The following is a 22,281-nucleotide window of genomic DNA, read 5'->3' as shown; positions in this document are numbered from 1 at the left end:
GCATGTTTCTCCTTGGGTTTATCCTGCCTGGGACTCTCTGTACTTCCTGGACTTGGGTGGCTGTTTCCTTTCCCATGTTAGGGAAGTTTTTGAGTATAATCTCCTCAGATATTTTCTTGGGTCCTTTCTCTCTCTCTTCTCCTTCTGGGACCTCTATAATGTGAATGTTGGTGCATTTAATGTTGTCCCAGTGGTCTCTTAGGTTGTCTTTATTTCTTTTCATTCTTTTTTCTTTATTCTTTTTTGCAGCAGTGAATTCCACCATTCTGTCTTCCAGGTCACTTATGTGTTCTGCCTCAGTTATGCTGCTATTGATTCCTTCTAGTGTATTTTTCATTTCAGTTATTGTATTGTTCATCTCTGTTGGTTTATTGTTTAATTCTTCTAGGTGTTTGTTCTTTAATTCTTCTATGTCTTTGTTAAACATTTGTTGCATATTCTCGATCTTTGCCTCCATTCTTTGTCCGAGGTCCTGGATCATCTTCACTATCATTTTTCTGAATTTTTTTTCAGGAAGGTTGCCTATCTCCACTTCATTTAGTTGTTTTTTCTGGCATTTTATCTTGTTCCTCTATCTAGTACATAATCCTCTGCCTTTACGTTTTGTCTGTCTTTCTGTGAATGTGTTTTTTGTTCTACTGGGTGCAGGACTGTAGTTCTTCTTGCTTCTGCTGTCTGCCCTCTGGTGGATGAGGCTATCTAAGAGGCTTGTGCAAGCTTCCTGATGGGAGGGACTGGTGATGGGTAAGCCTGGGTGTTGCTCTGGTGGGCAGAGCTCAGTAAAACTGAGCTGATAGGTGGGGCTGAGTTCCCTCCTTGTTGTTTTTTTGGCCTGAGGCAACCCAACACTGGAGCCTAGAGGCTCTTTGGTGGGGCTAATGGCAGACTCTGGGAGTGCTTATGCCAGCAGAGTACTTCCCAGAACTTCTGCTGCCAGGGTTGTTGTCCCGGCGGTGAGCCGCAGACACCCCTGCCTCTGCAGGAGATACTGCAACACTGGCAAGTAGGTCTGGTTCAGTCTCCTATGGGGTCATTGCTCTTTCCCCCTGGGTCCTGATGTGCACCCTACTTTGTGTGTGCCCTCCAAGAGTGGAGTCTCTGTTTCCCCTAGTCCTGTTGAAGTCCTGCAATCAAATCCCAGTAGCCTGCAAAGTCTGGTTCGCTGGGAATACCCCTCCTGTTGCCAGACCCCCAGGTTGGGAAGCCTGACGTGGGGCTCAGAACCTTCACTCTAGTGGGTGGGCCTCTGTGGTATAATTGTTCTCCAGGTTGTTAGTCACCCACCCAGCAGTTGTGGGATTTGATTTTATTGGGATTGCACCCCTCCTACCGTCTCATTGTGGCTTCTCCTTTGGGTTTGTATGTGGGGTATCTTTTTTGGTGAGTTCCAGTATCTTCCTGGCGATGATTGTTCAGCAGTTAGTTTTGATTCAAGTGCTCTTGCAATAGGGAGTGAGCGCACGTCCTTCTACTCTGCCATCTTGAGCCAATCTCTCCCATGTGCTAATTCTGTGTTTAACTTTTTGTGAAATCAGCAAACTGTTGCCACAACAGCTGAACCATTTTACACTACCAACGGCACTGTACAAGTGTTACAATTTCTCCATGTTCTTGCTGGCACTTGCTGTTTTTTGTTTTTGTGATTATAACCATCGTCATGGTACGAAGTGGTACCTCATTGTGACTATGATTTTTATTTCTCTATGAATAATGATGTTGAACATCTTTTTACGTGTTTGCTGACCATTTGTATTCTTCTTCAGGTAAAAGTGTCTTTTGATGTCTATTCAAGTCCTTTGCTCATTTTATAATTGGGTTCTTTTTTGGTTGTTGTTATTGAAAGTTATAGGAGTCCTTCATATATTCTTTTTTTTTTTTTTTTTGTGGTACGTGGGCCTCTCACTGTTGTGATCTCTCCTGTTGCGGGGCACAGGCTCCGGACACTCAGGCTCAGCGGCCATGGCTGAAGGACCCAGCCGCTCTGCAGCATGTGGGATCTTCCCGGACCGGGGCACGAACCCATGTCCCTTGCATTGGCAGGCGGACTCTCAACCACTGTGCCACCAGGGAAGCCCCTTCATATATTCTTGATGCTATACTACTATTGCATTTCTCTGTCAGTCTGAAATTACATCAGATTAACACTTAAAAGGAAAAATATATTGTAACTACCCCTGTGGTTTTTTTGTCTCCCCCTTATAGCCCTCTTGCCATGCCCAGTACTTCCTATTTCCTATTTTGTTTTTCTTCATCATATTTACTGCTATCTAATAAGCCATCTAATTTATTTAATTTCTTATTGTCTGTCTCCCTTAGCTAGAATTCTGGCTTCATGTGGGCAGTGATATTTTTCTGTTTTGTTCATTTCTTATCCCCGTGGGTTAGGTCAAGGATTAATAAACCACGACCTGAAAGCCAAATCTGGACTGTTGCCTGTTTGTGAATGGCCTGCAAACTAAGAATGGTTTTGCCTTTTTTAAATGGTTGAAAAAAACTTCAAAGAAGAACAGTATTTCATGACACCAAAAAGTTATACGAAATTCAAATTTCAGTGTTTGTGATGAAGTTTCATTGGAACACGGCCATGCTCATTCATTTGTGTATTTTCTCTGGCTGCTTTTCATATTACAGAGGCAGAGTTTAGTAGTTGTAGAGTTTTCTGTGTGGCCAAGCCTGAACTATATAACATATCTGGCTCTTTACAGAAAGATTTGCCTGGCACATAGATGAACAATAATTTTTTGTTGAATGAATGAATGAATGAATGAATCTTAGCCTATACCACCACAGAGGAATCTAAATTGGAAATCTTTCAGCAATCCGGTCTTGAAAATTTGAGCTTAATTGGCTGCTTAATAAAAATATCCTCAATGATTGTTTGGTAATACATTTTCATTGGCTTCTATTCATCCTGGAAATAATGAGAATTGATGATGAAATACCAGGGAGTTTGTAATTGGTAGGATAGGTTTATTGTACGATTTTTACTAGTGTTAGTTTGAAAAAGACTATAACAACATGGAGTATACATCCTGTGTTTATTATTCTATTTAAAAATAATTCAAGAAATTGTTTCAAAAGCTGTTCCGTTTTTTTTCTCATTAGCTTTAGATTAATAAAACTACCTGCTTATTAACGAAGGCAGTAATAAAAATAATTTTGATATCTTAGCATACTTAATTTTGAATAAGAAAGTGTATTATCACGTAATTTCATTCTACTGTTGAATTTGCCCTTGATTAACAAGGTATGAATACTAACATATTAGTAATTTCCTGTAAATGTCTAACTTCTCCTTAAAGGAAGATTGGAAATTGGACAAACATAAATCATTTTATATAAAAATGATTTTACAATGTGCCAGTCCAGTTTTTGTACAACATTTGAAAACTAAATTGTTTGCATCTGTAAGCGCTGTTAATAGAGGTCTCATAATAGATCCCCAGAGGTGCAGTATACCCCATAGCCTTGCAAACAGTTCTTATTTTATGCTTTCAGCAAAGGACATTAAATGGGTAATACAGGTTGTGGTTTAGAGTGAAAGAGTAATGCTTTGCAGATCTTTGCCTTGGCTCAGTGTTTCCAAATTTCATTAATAAGAAAGGGTTTCCATGTCATGGTGGGTGTGTAGCTCTTGATTTGCCTCTTGGCTTTCCTGCCCTCTCTTTGCTGGGTTAAGCAAAGTGATCTTGTTTTTTAAAGCTTTGTTTCCTTTGAAAGTTATAAGTAAACTTAAAAAATATTTTGCTTTTAAAATGTTATCTTTTAGAAACTGAAATTCTGTTGCCTGAATTTATTTCATTTCTCTTGTTTCAACTGTGAAAAGATTGGATTCTTAACACTCTATTACATTTTTCTGGCATTTCTTTATAGCAGTAACCTGTAGGAATCAGTAAGTATCAGCTTGCTTAAGGGCTTATAGTTCACAGTGATCAGTTATTCTATTTATATCTATTTGTAATTAACTCCTATTCATTCTGCAAATATTTATTGAGTACCTACTGTGTACCAAGCATTACTTTAGACATTGGGATACAACACCTAAAAAGACAAATTATTATACTTACAGGGCTTACATTCTATGGGGAGAATTAGACAATTATATATAATGTCAAGTAGTAAAAAGTACCATAAAAAAGAATAAGATAGTAAGAGAAAAAATCATTGGGGAAGGTTGGGGAAATGCTAAGTCAGTATGGGTAGGACTGACCTGCCCAGAGATGTCACATGAACAACATGGGGGAGAAGGCCATGCAAACAAAGGTGTCAGGGAAGGGAGTCTTGGGTTTGAAGGGAAAGTCTCTTCTTATCCCATTTTATTCTTCTTTCTAATACTTACCATCATGGGACATGAGCTATTTATATATGCAGACATACGTGTATGTGTATGTTTCTATACACACACACACACACACAGTCTTTATTTACTGACTCTTTCCCCTACTATAATTGCTCACTAAGCTCAGCATTTCAAAATGTAAAAGCCCTCAGGTGGGAGTGTTCCTCTTGTGCAAGAATTACAAGGACGCGTGTGGCTGGTGCATAGTAAGGGAGAGGAAGAGAGGAGCCAGATCACGTAGGGCCTTGTAAACCTTGGGAAGTAAGGCTTTAGATTTTATTCTAAAGTATGACAGGAAACCATTGCAGGTTTTTGAACAGGGGAGTAAACAGGATTTTAAAAGGATCGCTGGCTACTGATTGGATATAATGATTGCTAGTTGTACAAAATGATTCAGCTCAGAAAATCAACAACAAATGACCATATAAGAAGCTTATGTACATTATAAGGGGAAAGTTAGTATATGGGGTGGTCAGTTTATACTGAGTGATAAGTACAATTTTTTTCAGTTTTATTGAAATATAATTTATATACAACAAAATGCACCAATTTTTTTTTTTTTTTTTTTTTTTTTTTTTTTTTGGTACGCGGGCCTCTCACTGTTGTGGCCTCTCCCGCTGCGGAGCACAGGCTCCGGACGCGCAGGCCCAGCGGCCATGGCTCACGGGCCCAGCCGCTCTGCGGCATGTGGGATCTTCCCAGACCAGGGCACGAACCCGTGTCCCCTGCATCGGCAGGCGGACTCTCAACCACTGCGCCACCAGGGAAGCCCTAAATGCACCAATTTTAAGAGTACAATCTGATGAGTTTTGACAAATGTAACTACCAGTGTAACTACCAATACAATCTTGACATATAACATTTCCATCAGCCCCAAAATTCTCTCATAATGCCTGTCTGCAGTGGATCCTCTCCTCTCAGCCACCCCTGGCAACTACTATCTGCTTTTTTCATAATTTGGCCTTTTCTAGAATTTGGTATAAATAGAATCATACATTATGTGGCCTTTTGTGAGTGGCTTCTTTCACTTAGCATAATGCTTTTGAGATTCATCCATATTGTTGGGTAAATTAGGAATTTGTTCCTTTTATTGCTGAATAGTATTTCATTGTATTGATATATCACAATTTGTTTATCCATTTACCAGTCGATGAGCATTTGTGTTGTTTCCCGCTTTTGGCCGTTCTGATTAAAGCTGATCTGAACATTTTCATTCAAGTCTTTATGTGGACATATGCTTTCATTTTTCTTGGATAAATAGTTAGGAGTAGAATTGCTGGATCTATGGTAAGTGTATGCTTAACTTTAAAGAAACTGCCAAACTATTTGCTATTTTTATTCTTACTAGCAGTGTATGAGGGTTACAGTTGCTCTACTTTCTTGCCAAAACTCACTATTGTTGGCCTTTTAAATTTAACCATTTTAGTGGTATCTTGTGGTTTCAATTTGCATTCCCTAATGACTAATGATATTATGCATCTTTTCATGTATTATTTGCAATCTGTTCATGAAATTGTTTGCCCATTAAAAACTTTGGATTTTCTTACTGAGTTGTATGATTTTTTTATATATACTGGATACAAGTCCTCTACCTTTATGTTTCGTAAAATTTTTCTCCCAGGCTGTGGCTTGATTTTTTAAAATAAAGTTTTAATTTTAGAACAGTTTTAGATTTACAGAAAAATTGAGAAGCTAGTACAGAGAATTCCAGTACACCCAATACCTCATCTTCCCTATTAGCGTCTACACTAGTATGGTACATGTTTCATAGTTAATGAACCTGTATTAACACATTATTATTAACTAAAGTCCATACTTTATTCGGATTTCTTTAGTTTTACCTAATGTGAAAATCTTTTTTTGTTCCAAAGTGTTTTTCACCTTAGATTATATTTTTCATCTCTAGAAGTTTGATTAATTTATTTTTTCATAGTTTCTTTTTCTTCTTATCTTATTTTCCTATACCTACTTGAACATATAGAGTATGTTTGTGAAAGCTAGTTTAACATTGTTAGTTAGCATTAGAATTGTTTGCTAGTTCTATCATCTGTCATTTATAGGTCTGTTTTTGTGTGGTAATTGCTTCTGGTTATGAGGCATAGTTTTCTGCTTATTTGAATGCTGGTCATCTTTGGTTTTTTTTTAAACACTGTATTTTACATCTTTGGGAGTTGGACATTGTAGTATTTCTTCCAATAGTGTAGGACTTTGTTCTGGGACACTGTTGTATAAATCATTTTGATCCTTTTGAGGCTTCTTTAAAACCTTGTTAGTGCAAGTCTAAAGTAGCCTTGTTTCTAGGGCTGATTTGGCCCAACTCTAGACGTTACCTGAGACTTTTCCTGAGGTCCTCACTCTGGCTGATGGGAACATGACTTATTCTCCCCTCTGTGTGAGCTCCAGGGATTGCTCAGCTTACTCTTTTCCAGGGGTTCTTTCTTTGGTCTTGGTAGCTTCCTCACAAGTGCATGTATTCTGATACTCATTTAAAGTCTCAGGGTCCTACAGGCCCCTGGCATTCTCTCTGTGTAGCTCTCTCCTCTTTGCACCCTGTACTGCATATTCTAGCCTTCCTGCCCTCCGTGAACTCATAACTTTGTCTCCTCAACTCTGGAAGAATGTTGGCTCTTTTTTGGGTTCCTCTTCCCTGTGCTGTGATCTGAAAAGTATCTCTAGGGATTAAGTGGAGGCACCTGATTTGTGTCTGTTTTTCACAGGATCACAGTCCTGTGCTGGCTATTGAATGAAGTGTGTCTCTTTCATATATTTTGTCTGATTTTCTAGTTAGGAGGACAAATATGATCCCTATTATGCCTTCAAAGTCAGAAGCAGAAGTTCAGTAGATACACTTTTGAAGTTATAAATGTATTTTGAAGTAGGAGAAGTATTTTTGAAAAAAAAATTGCTTCTAAGATATCCTTTAATTTTCTTATATCCCTTTTTCTCAGGTATTTTTGAAATGTCAAATTTAAACATCGGGTAAGAGTTATTTTTAGAATAATTTAGTTCACTTTGTGATTTCTAACTTTGTATTATATTGAAATTAACTTTTTAGAGCTTATTTGCCGATATATCCCATTTTAAAGATTGTTGAAATGGCATATATACTGTTATGATCTTGTACGTATATTTTGGGAATTACTAAATATGATGCTTTAAATTTTTGTCACATTTCAGTTCCTTTCTCACAGACTTTGAAAGATATATGTGATTAGGCAAGGGAGGTTATGTAGAGTAAAAAAAAACCCCTTGTAATATGGTGATAATTTACTTGTGCTTACTTGTACGGTCTCTCTGTTCAGTGTCATAGAGGCTTCTGACCTGGGTCTTTTTTTTTAAATTTTTTTAATTTTTAATTTTTAATTTTTTTGTGGTACGCGGGCCTCTCACTGTTGTGGCCTCTCCTGTTGCGGAGCACAGGCTCCGGATGCACAGGCTCAGCGGCCATGGCTCATGGGCCCAGCTGCTTCGCGGCATGTGGGATCTTCCCGGACCGGGGCATGAACCTGTGTCCCCTGCATTGGCAGGTGGACTCTCAACCACTGCACCACCAGGGAAGCCCGGACCTGGGTCTTTATATGTTTGAATATATGCGTTCAGGCTTTTGAGCTCGAGCCACCCGCTCTTGCTTGGCCCTGCCTGCAGTAAACCTTTCTCTGCCACTCCCCCAATATACATACATACATATATGTACATATATACATACATACATACATATATATATATATATATATATATATATATATATATATATATATATATATATATATGAAATAATCCAGGGCAAGGATTCAGTCTTTATCTGTTCTAAATCATAGTCCTTCTTTAGTTGTGATCTCTTTCCCAAGATTTAGTTGTAAATTGATTTAGGTAGAATATTCACTTGGAAGGCCTTATTCAAACTCGTTACACTTAATTATGCACTTTCTTTCCTTCATCTTATAAAATGCCCCGTTTTTATTAATGGTTTTATTTATCTCTCAAGTTTGGAAGTTCTGGTCCTTTTCTCTCTCTTTCTATTTCCTTTTCCCTGCTGCTGCCATTTCATATCAAGCGGTTAATGTTTCAAGCCTGCATTGTAAAATAGCCTCCAGTTTGGTCTCTCTGATTTCAGTTTCCTCCCCTTCCTTTTCATATATCAATAATAAGTGATGGTCAGTTTATGTTTCCTTGGCCAATATACTCATCTTGACTTTTTCTTCTGCAGAAAGCTTGAATGGCTTCTCATTATTTTCCCAATCAAGTCCAGATTCTGATGAGTGGCATGGAGCAATCTCCATACTTGGCTCCAGCCAACCATGTTTCCTAAATGTGTCTTCTGTGACTCTGACACTTTACGGCTGCCTACGTTGTTGCTCCCTGCATATCCACCAAGTAGAATTTTCTAGCCCCCTGACCAGTCTTTGGTTTTGTTTTACATCCTTCAGGAAGTCTGCTATTAACTTCTTCATCTCATACTGGGCCATTTCCTTTTGAATCCTCAAAGTACTTATTGTTTGTATCACTCACTTTCTATTTAATTATACAGCCCTTTTGTTGTTTTCCAGTCTGTGATCTTCTAAAATTCTGTGGACAATTAGATTTTCTAACTGCATTAGAACAAAAGCCCTGGTCTCAAATACCTGACCCCTTTGCTCAAGTTATAGGTACACATTAGGGAGATCTTAATGTTGTGGCCAGTTTTCTTGGATCCAGGAAACTGGGGACATTTGTAGATAATTTTGGGCATTTGGTGATCTTTAGGTTGGTAAAGAATTGCCCTGGTTTCCTAGATAATATTGGTCTTAGCTTAGAACATAGTTGATTTTTCTGCATTGACTGTGATTTCTGACTCAGATACTCTCTTGCGTTTGGATATCTAGTTGTCCCAGCACCATTTATGGAAAAGACTATACTTTCTTTTTTTTTTTAATACTGTAACTGAAACTTTACTGCATATATATTTTCACTTACTAAATTGCTGAACTCAGTAAAGAAGTATTTGTTTTCTGCTTTTTTTAAAAAATTAAGTTTTATTGGAGTATAGTTGATTTACAATGTTGCGTTAGTTTCTGCTATACAGCAAAGTCAATCAGTGATACATACATATATATCTACTCTTTTTTAGATTCTTTTCCCATATAGGTCATTACAGAATATTGAGTAGAGTTCCTTTTGCTATACAGTAGGTTCTTATAAGTTATCCTTTCTTTATTGAATTGTTTTGGCATCCCTGATGAATTGACCATAAGTGTAAGGCTTATTTCTGGACACTTCCATTGCATTGATATATATGTCTATCCTTAGCTATATGTCCATATCACACTGTCTTGATTACTTTAATTTGTAGTAAGTTATAAAACCTAGAAGTGTGAGCCTTCAATTTTTTTTTTTTTTTTTTTTTTCTTTTTGCGGTATGCGGGCCTCTCAGTGTTGTGGCCTCTCCCGTTGCGGAGCACAGGCTCCGGATGCGCAGGCCCAGCGGCCATGGCTCACGGGCCCAGCCGCTCCGCGGCATATGGGATCCTCCCAGACGGGGGCACGAACCCGTATCCCCTGCATCGGCAGGCGGACTCCCAACCACTGCGCCACCAGGGAGGCCCAGAGCCTTCAATTTTTAAAAGAAAAAAAATGTTTTTCTTTAAAAAATTGTTTTGACTATTCTTAGTTCCTTGCATTTCCATATGAATTTTAAGATTAGTTTGTCAATTTCTGCAAAAAAAAGGCAGCTAGGATTTGATAAGGAATTGTGTTGAATCAGACCAATTTGGGGAGTATTGCCATCTTAAAGATATTAAGTCTTCTGTTCTATGTACATTGATGTCCTTCCATTGATTTAGGTCTTTAATTTCTTTAAAACATGTTTTATAGTTTTTACTGTACACCTCTTACACTTCTTTTGTTAAATTTATTCCTATTTTATTCTTTTTGATGTTATTGTAAATTGAATTGTTTTCTTAATTTCATTTTCAGATTTTTCAATACTAAGGTATAGAAATACAACTGATTTTTGCATATTGAGCTTATATCTTGCAATCCTGTTGCACTTTTTTATTTGTTCTAATAGTTTTTTAGTGGAGTTTTTAGGATTTTTTGTATACAAGATCACGTCATGTTCCAATAGAGGTAATTTTACTTCTTCCTTTCTAATCTAGATGCTCTTTGTTCTTCTTTCTTGCCTAATTGTCTTGTTCAGAATGTCCACTATAATGCTGAAAAGAAGTGGTGAGAGTGAACATTGTTGTGTTGTTCCTGGTCTTAGGGGAAAGTATCTTTCACCATTAATTCTGATGTTAGCTTTGGACTCTTGTAGATGCCCTTTATCATGTTAAGGAAGTTCCCTTCTATTTCTAGTTTGTTGAGTGTTTTTCTCATGAAAGGGTATTGGATCTTGTCAGATACTTTTTCTCTATTAATATGATCATGTTTTAAAAATTCGTTTGTTTTATTCTTTATTTTATTAACATGGTGTATTACAATGAGTTTCAGATATTAAACCAAACTTGCTTTCCTGGAATCCCTCTTGTTCATGGTGTTTAATCCTTTCATATTTTGCTGCATTTGCTTTCCTTGAGGATTTTGATGTCAATATTCACAAGGTATATTGTCCTGTAGTTTGCTTTCCTTATGATATCTTTGCTTTGTTTGGGAATCAGGGTTGCACTGGTATCATACAATGAGTTGGGAAGTGTTCTTTCCCATTCTAGCTTTTGGAAGTTTATGAAGTGTTGACAGTAATTCTTCTCTAAGACTAATGGTATTTTAATGTTTGTTTTTATCTTTTAGGATTCTCCTTTTACAAATGCAGGAATGGGATCTAATCTAAATCTCCTGGGTGAAATTGAGTGTGATGCCAGCATAATGGATGGAAAATCCCTGAATTTTGGAGCTGTTGGAGCACTGAGTGGTATGTGAACATTATAACACATTATCTCTATTCTTAGAAAAAAACTGAATATTACCATTTCATTCCTCCTGAAGACTTAGCTCAGTTGTTTTCATCATTCTTACTTGGAATAGTGTTGAAAACAAACATTGTTTTCTTTTACGGAATTTAAAACAGAAAATCTTACCTACAGATAGAAAGAAAACAGTGAAATAGCTTATGTCCAAGTCTTTGGTTAGAGTTTGATCATTCTCCTCCATCTCCTCAAGAGATTACAGACATGTAAAATGGGAGTTAGCATATTCTATTAATTTTTCAATTATTTGAATATACAAATAATATATTTTTATTGTTAAAAAATTCAAATGATATAAATAAAATTTACCTTTGATCTTCCAAATCTTTCCTTCCAAAACTCTCCTTAGGAGGTTTAACCAGTAAAATAATGTGCATTTATCCATATTTATATGTAAGAGAAACATAGTTTTACACATATTTAAAAAAAATCAATGCACATATTATTATGAAACTTTCTTTTTTCTTTTTTTTTTGGCGGTGCGCGGGCCTCTCACTGCCGTGGCCTCTCCCGTTGCGGAGCACAGGCTCCGGACGCGCAGGCTCAGCGGCCATGGCTCACGGGCCCAGCCGCTGTGCGGCATGTGGGATCTTCCCGGACCGGGGCACGAACCTGCGCCCCCTGCATCGGCAGGCGGACTCTCAACCAACCACTGTGCCACCAGGGAAGCCCTCTTTTTTTCTTTAAGTAGGATGTCTTGGAGATTTTTTCCACATCAGTACATATAAATGTTTTGCAGTTTACTTATTAAAACAAAATATACATGAAGGGCACAGATTTTTTTAAAAAAATATTTTATTGGCGTATAGTTGATTTACAATGTTGTGTTAGTTTCTGCTGTACAGCAAAGCCAATCAGTTATACATATACATATATCCACTCTTTTTTAGATTCTTTTCCCATATAGGCCATCACAGAATATTGAGTAGAGCTCCTTTTGCTCTACAGTAAGTCCTTATTGGTTATCTGTTTTATATATAATATTGTGTATATGTCAATCCCAGTCTCCCAGTTTATCCCTCCTCCCCTTCCCACTGGGAACCATACATTTGTTTTCTACATCTGTGACTATGTTTCTCTTTTATAAATAAGTTCATTTGTACCATTTTTTTAGATTCCACATATAAGCAATTTTAAGTATAAAACTTCATTAATTTCTAGATGTATATAGCCATGTAAACCACCACCAAATCAAGACATAAAACATTTCCATGTCAAAATATAGAACATTTCCAAACTCCCAGAAGGGTTCTTTATGCCTCTTCCTAGTTTATACCTCTTGTATTCTCCTCCTACCCACTCCCCCTTGTCCATTAATTCTGACTTTAGGCACCATAGATTAATTTGCCTGTTCTTCAGATTCCTGTGAATGGAATCGTACACCTCTGTGTCTGGTTTCTTTTGCTTAATGTTATGCCTGTGAGATTGATTTATGATGTGTGTCATAGTAGTTTTTTCTTTTGTGTTAGTAGCACTTTATTGCATGAATATAAAATAACTTATTCTCTTGGCGGATATTTAAATAATTTCTAGTTTTTGACTGTTAGGAATAAAACTCCAGTGCATATTTTTCTGCATGTCTTTTGGTAGACATATGCACTTATTAATATTTCCCTTGAGTATAAACCTAGGATTTGGAATGGTAAGTTTAGGTACATATGTACTTTGCTTTAGAAGATACTGTCAGACAGTTTTAGAAAGTAGTTGTTACAATCTATACTCCCACAGCGTATGAGCATTTCAGTTACTCTTCATCCTTGCAAATGTTTGATAGTGTTATTCTTTTTAAAATTTAATCATTTTGATATGTGTGTAGTGGTATTATTGTTTTAATTTGAGTTTCTCTGGTGACTAATGATATTGAGAACCTTCTCATATGCTTATTGGCCATTTAGATGTCCTTGTTGTGCAGTGTGTTCAAGTCTTTTGCATACTTTTTATTGGATTATTTTTTTTAATGATTTGTTGGAGTACCTTATATATTTTCATACAGACCCTTTGTCAGATACATGTATTGTGAATATCTGCTCCCAGTCTGTTGCTCACTCTTCTAATGAAGTTTAAGTTATCAACCTTTAATGTTATGGTTAATTTTTATTGTATTTTGTTTAAGAAATCTTTGCCTACCCAAAGTTTTGAAGGTAGCTTCCACTGTTTTCTTTTAGTAGTTCTATTGTTTTTAACCCTTCACATTTAGCTTTCTTATTAAGCTCAGATTCATTTTAGTGAAGTAGGAACCGAAATTAATTTTTGGCCCTCTTATGGATATCCAAATGGCTCATTGCCATTGTCAATAGAAAGGACAGTTCCTCCCTCATAGAATTGTGTTGGCAAATCAGGTGACTGTGTGTGTAATGGTTTGTTTCTATACCTTCTATTCCATTAATCTGTCTATTGCCAGTCCCACACTGTCTTGATTTCTGTAGCTTTATATTGTATTTTGATAATTTGATAGTGGAAGACTTCCAACTTCCTTTTTCTTTTTCTTTTTTTTTTCTTTACAGTTGTATTGGCTATTCTTTTTTTTTTTTTTTTTTTGCGGTATGTGGGCCTCTCACTGTTGTGGCCTCTCCCATTGCAGAGCACAGGCTCCGGACGCACAGGCCCAGTGGCCATGGCTCACGGGCCCAGCCGCTCCGCGGCATGTGGGATCTTCCCGGACCAGGGCATGAACCCGTGTCCCCTGCATCGGCAGGCGGACTCTCAACCACTGTGCCACCAGGGAAGCCCTCTTTTTTTTTTTTTAATAAATTTATTTGTGGCTGTATTGGGTCTGGGCTTTCTCTAGTTGCGACGAGCAGGGGCTAATCTTTGTTGTGATGAGTGGGCTTCTCATTGTGGTGGCTTCTCTTGTTCCAGAGCAGGGGCTCTAGGCATGCAAGCTTCAGTAGTTGTGGCACGTGGGCTCAGTAGTTGTGGCTCATGGGCTCTAGAGCGCAGGTTCAGTAGTTGTGGCACATGGGCTTAGCTGCTCCACGGCGTGTGGGATGTTCCCAGACCAGGGCTTGAACCCGTGTCCCCCACATTGGCAGGCGGATTCTTAACCACTGTGCCACCAGGGAAGCCCCTGTATTGGCTATTCTAAGTTTATGGCATTTTCATAAAATTTTTAGAATCAACTTGTCAATGTCCATAATAAAACCCTGCTGAGATTTTGACTGGTATTGCATTGAATGTCTAAAACCATATGTGGACAACTGTCATCTTAACAATATTGCATATTCCTGTTCATGAACATGAAATATGTGCATTTGTATAAATATTATTCATTTCTTTCTCAGCAATGTTTTATGGTTTTTAGTATAGATGTCTTATACACCCTTTTTATTAGATTTATTCTAGATATTAAGTTTTTTGATGGCTATTGTAAATATATATTTTAAAAATTAATATCCAGTTATTTTTGTATTTAGAAATACAGTTGAGTTTTGTGTATTGGACTTATATTCAGTGGCCTTGATGACTTCACTTATTAATTCAAGCAATTAGAAAAATAGATTCTCTTGTCATTTCTATATACACAGTCACATCATCTTTGAATCATGGCAGCTTTTTTTTTCCTTTCTAATATTAAAAAATATTTTTTTCTTGCATTATTGTGCTGGCTCTGATACTCGGTGCAATATTGAATATAAGCGGTGATAGTGTACATCCTTGCTTTGTTCCTGGTCTTAGAGGGAGAGCATTAGATATTTCACCATACTGTGTGCTGGTAGCTGTAGGATTTTCATAAATGCTCTTTATCAGATTGAGGACATTTCCTTCTAGTCTTAGTTTGGTGATAATTTTTATTTTAAATGGGTTATTGAATATCACTAAGTGCTTTTCTGCATCTTTGGCTTTTCTTTTTTATTTTATTAGATATGATGGAATTTATGGTTGATTTTTGAATGTTAAACCAACTTTTCATTCCTGGCATAAAGTCAGGATTGTAATTTTTTATCTTTTTCACATTCCACTGGATTTGATTTACTGATGTTTAAGATTTTGACATCTATGTTTATATAATAGATTAGCTTTAATTTTACTTTCTTAAAATATTCTTTTTAGATTTTGGAATCATGTTATGGCTGGCCTCATAAAATGAGTTGGGATTTTTTTCCCCTCTATTCTTTGAAAGAGTGTGTGTACAATTGGAATGTTTTTTAATTGTTTGGAAAATTCATTAGTTATTTTGAATCACGGGGGTTTTCTTTGTGGGAAATTTTAAATAAATGGGATTCAATTTCTTTACCAGTTATAAGATTATCTATATTTTTTCTTATGTGTGTTTCCCAAGGAATTTGTCTTTTTCATAGGAGTTGTCAAATTTATTTGCCTAAGGACTTTATTGACTTCCAGTTTAATGTCACTGTGGTTAGAGAACATATTCTGAATGGTTCCAACCCCTTGAAACTTTCTGAGATTTGCTTTATGGCTCAGCTTATGGTGTATTTTGATGAATGTTCCATGTGAACTTCAAAAGAGTATTCTGCAATTGTTGGGTGTGTATTCTATGTATGTCAGCTAGGTCAATTTACTTATTCATTGTTCCAATCTTCTGTATCTTTTCTGATTTTTGTGATAGGTAAGAACAGAGTTTCAATTAGGTTTTTTTTTTTTTTTTGCCCGCACCGTGTGGCATGTGGCACGTGGGATGTGGGATCTTAGTTCCCTGACCAGGGATCAAACCCGTGTCCCCTGCATTGGGAGCGCAGAGTCTTATCCGCTGGTCCACCAGGGAAGTCCCTCAATTAGTTTTAATTTCTTTTATTTTGAGATTTTATTGGTATTTAATGAAATTTCATATTTTTAAAGGCCATTAGCATTTCTCTGTGAACTGTTTATACTTCTTGTGTGGCTTGCCTTTTACCTCTGTTTATAATGTGCTTTATCATATTGGAATTTAAAATTTTATTTGTCAAACTTATTACTTTCCGTTTTGTGGCTTTTGTATTTTGCATTTCTTAAGGTTTATCTCACTCATAATTGTAACTACAGTCACTTACATTTTCTTCAAATATATGTGTAATTTATTTTTCATTGGCTTCTTGAATGCATTGTTTGTTGATCAATTTCTGAATTGATCAGCAAATTGTCCCTATATAATTTATTGAATAACAACAGTAACGATAATATTAAGTACCATTTATTGGGTGAGTATTACATACATACCATGCAATGTTCTCCAGTAGTTCATGTATATTAAATCATTTAGTTCTCACGATAACCTTCTGAAGTCAGTACTTTTATGCCTATTTTATAGGTGAGGAAACTGAGACACAGGAGAGATTTAGTAATTTGTCCAAGGTTACTGTGTCAGTCTGGGTCCAACTAGGGGACAGAAACCACACAGCAGTTTAAACAGGAGAAGCTTAATGTAAAGGGCAGAGGGAGACTACCCAGGTAAGGATAAACTTGGAAGGGAGTTCAGACCTCACAGAAAAAGGTGTGGTTGCAGCCGACTGTTTGACAGCCCACTTTTTTGCTGGGTTACCCAGGCCACAGTCACTGTGAGAGCAGAAACAATCCTGGGGGCCTCAGGCTGATAGGTGGGCACACAGAGGCCAGGAAGTCATGGGAATTAAACCTTTGTTTGCAGGATGAGGATTGGGCTTTTGGCTCCCTAGACAGCCAGCCCCACAGGATGCTTTGCTATGGGGCTGAGGAGAAGGTGTGGGGATCCGTGACTTGAGCTGGGCCTGGTCCTGTTCTTTCTGGGGCTGTCAGCTATGCTGCTGTGGCCTGAATCAGGAGTTGGGGGAAACATGGTAGCCAAATGCTGGAGAAAGCTGCACGCCGCAAGTACTTAGCACTGGAGAGAACCTTGTGGACCAGATAGTGAGAATAACTGGCGCTCTCCTGGAGCCTGGCTGGCAGGCCACCTTTTCCTTCTGCACAGTGTCTCCAGTGCCCTCTACTGACAAAGCTGACCTGTGTGCCAGCTGGCAAAGGAAACGTAGTTAAAAGGCCCATATCCACTTTCACCCATAAGGCAACCAAGGGTGAATTTATAGCTGAGAAGTGATAAATTGATAGCTGGTTTATAACAGTCTGACTCCCATCACTCTGTGTTCTTTCCACCTCTCATAGATAGTCCATCCTTTTCCTATTCACTTGAAATACTATCTATATCATGTATTAAATATCCACATGCACATGTGTTTGTGTCTCAACTTTAGCTTTATTCTATTCCATTGATATATTTGTCTATTTTGTACCCAAACCGCACTCAATTAGAATAGCTTTTAATAAAAAATGGTTATCTTGTAAGGTGAATACCTCTTCGTTTTTTTACAAAAATTTTTTTTCATTATTTTTCCTGATGAATTTAAGAGTCAGCTTGTCATGCATCATAGAAATCCTTTTGAAGCTTTGATGGAGAATTTATAGCTTTGAATTTGTAAGTTAATTTGGTTATTATTAATGTCTTTACAATACTGAATCATCACATACAGAAATAAATTTCTTTTTAGAGCTAGTACAGAGATCTAACCTTTTCCTTTCTTAGCTACTTCATACATTCTTTGGGGGGGCAGAGAAGTTTTTGGTGTTTAGCTAAATATCTAGTTTTGTTTTAAGGCAAGCTGGTGACCTTAATTTGAGGTTCTTAGTCTCTTTGTATCCCACTTCTGTTTTTTTTTGTTGTTGTTGCTGTTATTAATAGTGTTCTGAAAGGCATCCATAGGTTAGTGGTTAAGGGCATGGTCTCTGGCATTAGCTGCCTTTGTTAAAATCTCAGTGTGTGATCCTGGGCAGGTAACTTAACCTGTGCAAATGTTTCCTCAGTAATCAGATAGGGTTTATAACTGTACTTATGTGATAGAGTTGAAGGATCAGTTAAATAATCTGATACATTTAAGGGCTTGACACTGGGCCTGGCGCATACTGGATCCTAAGTTTCTGTCACTGTCTTCTATCATCATCATTGTCATGTTTGTCATTGTCATTGTCATGCTAGCAATTTTTTTTTATGCTAATACTTTCTGTCCTGTTTTTCCTCCTAGGTAAGCACCCTTTTCTCACTGTTCACATTTTGTTTTTCCTTCTGGAAACAATCCGAACCATATTTTAAGTCTCAATCTTGTACATACTTGGCCTCTTCTCCCCACCCTTATCCCATTTGTAGGACTTTCTCTTTATTCTTTCTTGCAGGTGAGATTTAAAATTTTGGGCCATTAATTTTTCTCCCCAAGGTAAATTTGAAGCTGTTTGTAATCATGTGTATTCTTTAGAGGAAATTCATGGTTTTGATAATAGATGCCAAATTTTCAGTTTATTTTTTAAATTCTATACTGAAATCTATTAAAAAGGAACTTAATTTAAATTTGTATTATTGCAAATTCAGTCTTTGCTGCTGTAGCACATGATAACATGAGAATATGTTTTATATTTGTTCTTATAAGTATTCATATATTTGTCAATTTGATCCTTATTTTTCATGATAATTAACGGTTTTCATTAGTATATTTAAAGAAAGTTTTCCATGATATTTAAAATTTGTCATATTGAAACTGCCACAGAATTGAGTGGGAAACTTGAAGACTTTTGGACTTCCTTTTCTGCCAATTTTATCTTATAGGAATCAAGAACCCAGTGTCAGTTGCGAACAGACTCCTGTGTGAAGGGCAGAAGGGCAAGCTCTCAGCCGGCCGGATTCCTCCCTGGTAACTGCTTTGTTCTTCCGCTTTCCCTGGGCCTTTGGTCTTCGGTGCATGCAGTGTTGGAAGGCTATTTTTATCCACAGAAGGCTGATGCAGTTGGTTACACACCAGCAGTAGCTTGCCTTTGAGAGGAAGACACTCTTTGTTCTGTGATCTTGGAACATTCTGAATACTTGATAGAGCTCCTGTTGGCATAGCATATTATGGATTAAAGCAGAAAAGAGATCCGTTAATTTTAGGTTTTGTAGTCGATTATAGAGATGCTTTTGCTGTTAGTAAGTGTTCAACTGGGGTCTTTTTATTATAAAACTTTAAAGTATCTTACATGTTTGAGACCAGAGTCTAAACTCATTTTTAATTTTGAGAAGTTATTAATATAAAAGTATGTAATTTTTCTTTTCTGGAGAAACATATTGTGACACCAAAATTAGTGGCACTCTGATTTTCTAAGTCTACATAAACATGTACATAGATGTACAAAAAAGTTCTGGAAATTACCATAATTAACTCTAGGAAGGAGAAAGGAGGGAACAAGATGAGGCAATTGTCAAAGGGGATATGTGCAATATTTTTATATTTTACAAAGATAAAATATATGCGAAAAAGTGATGGCGATCTCTGTATTAAAATTATATCATAAAGTGATCCTACAATTGTCTGGAACTAGTGATCTAATTTTCTCACATACATAGTTCTTCAGCTTTATTTTTTGTTTTCAAAATTGCTTTGACCATTTTAGGCATTTTGCATTTTCATGTGAATTTTAGAATTAGTCTGTCAATTTCTGAGAATAACCTGCTGGAATTTTGATTAGGTTTGTAACTTATCCAGTTTTTAAGGTCTTCTTTAACCTCTCTGAACAGTGTTTTATAATTTTCAGTGTACAGATTTTGCACAGTTTTTATCAAGTTTATACTTAAGTATTTCTTTTTGATGTGATAAATTGCATATTTTAAAAAGTTAAATACCAGTTGTTCCTTGCCAATATAGAAATATGATTAATTTTATTATATTGATATTCTAGCTTAGGAATTTGCTAAATTCATTTGTTCTCATACTGTTTTTACAGATTCCATAAGATTTTCTACATAGATAGTTCTGTCTTCTGGGAATAAAGATAGTTCTTTAAGTAATAAAGATACTTCTTCTTTCTAATGTGGACTCCTTTAGTTAATTTCTTTTTCTTTATTACACTGGCTAGCACCTCCTATGCCATGTGAAATCAAAGTGTGAGAGTAGACATCCTTGCCTTGTTTATAACCTTAGGGAGGAAGCATTTGTTCTTTTACCATTAGGTATGATGGCTGCTATAGGTTTATCATAGATGCTCTTTATCGTGTTGAGAAAGTTCCCCTCTTTTCCTAGTGTGCTGAGAATTTTTAATAGGAATGGGTATTGTACTTTTTCAAATGCTTTTCTGCATCTGTTGCAATGATCTTATAATTTTCCTTATTTTGTCAGTTAATATAGTGATTGGTTGATTTTCGATTGTTAAAGCAACAGTTGTATTCCCAGGATAAACTCCACTTGGTTATAATGTATTATCCTTTTTATATGTTATTGGATCCAATTTGCTAACATTTTGTAAAGAATTTTTGCATCTATGTTTATGAGAGACATTGGTCTGTAGCTTTCTTGTAATGTCTTTGGTTTGGGTTCATTTTGCTTCTTGAATATGTAGGGATATATAGTTCATCAAATTTGGAAAATTTTTGGCTATTACTTCTTCAGATATTTTTTTCTGATCCCCCCTTCTCTTCTATCTTCCAGGATTCCAGTTACACGTATTTGACCTCTTGTAGTGGTCCTACAGATCACTGATAATTTGTTTACTTTTTCCATTCATTTTTCTCTTTATTTCATTTTGAGTAATTTCCATTGCTGTTTTCAAGTTCACTAATTATTTTTTGGCAATATCTAATCACCTGTTAATCCCATCCAGTTTATTTTTCATTTCTGACATTGTAGTTTTTATCTCTAGAAGTTCAGTTTGCACCTTAAAAAATGTCTTCTATGTATCTACTTAACATGTTTCATATTTCCTATAGCTTCTTGAGTATTTGAATACAATTATAGTAACTGTTTTAATATCTTTGTTTCCTAATTCTGTCATCTTTGTCATTTCTGGGTTGTTTTCAATTGAATGATTTTTCTCATTATAGGTTACATTTTCCTGCTTCTTTGCATGTTTGGTAATTTTTATTGGATTCTAGATATTGTGAGTTTTGCCTTATTTTGTGTTGGGTATTTCTGTATTTTAATTCTAGGATGCGGTTAATTTATTTAGAGACAGTTTCATCCCTTCAGGTCTTGCTTTATACTTTGTTACATGCAACTAGAGAAGCATTTAGCCTTGAGCTAATTTTGCTTTGCTGTCGGGCAAAACCTTTCTGAGTAATATAACAGATGCAACTAGAATGAGGTTTTTTACTTTGGCGGGAACAGGAGCTGTTTCTGGCCCTGTGTGAACTTGGGGATTGCTTCCTCTAAAACTTTTCATGTTATTCTTTCCCAGGCTTTGGATGATTTCCTCTTACACATACACTGATCTGTACTCAGCTGAAGACTATAGGCGGACTCTGTAGATTTCTTGAGTCCTTTCTCTGCACAGCTGTCTCCTCTCTGGTTCTCTGCCCTGTGAACTCGGCCACCTGGGCTTCTCTGGATGCCCAGCTCTCTGTCTTCAACTCAGAGAGACTGCAGGGCTCTGCCTGAGTTCCTGTTCCTGTGCTGTGGCTGGAAACTCTCCAGGCAGTAAGCTAGGGCAATCATAAGGTTTCCCTTGTTTGTTTCCTTTCTTTCAAGGATCACTGTCCTGTGCTACCTACTGTCTAATGCCTGAAAACTATCATTTTCTGTATTTTGTCTGATTTTTCTTTTCCATTGGTTCAGGCAAGAGTGTAAATGTATTCCCTGTTACTCCATCTTGTCCAGAAGCATAAATCTCTCACATACCTGCAAGTTTACAGTATACCTGCAGTAGTTTAAAAAAACCCAAATTCCCTGAGTATCCTAAATAAATAAAACAAATTTATCATGTTTTTAACTTTAAGCTTGTTTACGCACAGCCCTAATAAGTCTAGTATCTAATTTTTATAATGATAATAGCTAAAATTTATTGCATTTGTACACTGTGAGAAGCATTGTTTTATGTGGTTTGCGTGTATTATCTCATAAAATCATTATATGATTTATGAGGGTAACATACATTTTGCCAACAAAGAAACTGAGTACCATACTTGACACTGTTATGCTATTAAAAATTTATGGAGTCTGTCCTTATCACATTAGAAGCAGCAGATTAGAACCCATAGAGTAGAATCCTTTTATAATAGTAAGAAGTAATGTTTACACCCAT

General features: G+C 36.6%; 1 protein-coding gene across 4 annotated transcripts in view; it reads left to right on the top strand.

The window, feature by feature from the left end:
- The window catches only part of TASP1 (taspase 1), a 241,286-nt gene that overhangs the window by 32,942 nt on the left and 186,063 nt on the right, over positions 1–22,281 (top strand). For all 4 annotated transcript variants that reach the window (XR_014017692.1, XM_081257714.1, XM_081257713.1 and 1 more), the window contains 2 exons: positions 11,105–11,225; positions 18,842–18,926. Coding sequence is in view for 3 of the 4 variants with exons in the window: in XM_081257714.1 (XP_081113840.1) it covers positions 11,105–11,225; positions 18,842–18,926 (206 nt within the window). In the remaining variant the exon portion in view is untranslated. The remainder of the gene's footprint in view (positions 1–11,104; positions 11,226–18,841; positions 18,927–22,281) is intronic.

This window comes from Mesoplodon bidens (genome assembly GCF_964165515.1).
Source record: "Mesoplodon bidens genome assembly, chromosome: 15".
Taxonomy (NCBI): domain Eukaryota; kingdom Metazoa; phylum Chordata; class Mammalia; order Artiodactyla; family Ziphiidae; genus Mesoplodon; species Mesoplodon bidens.
This window is presented reverse-complemented; position numbering and strand designations above follow the sequence as displayed.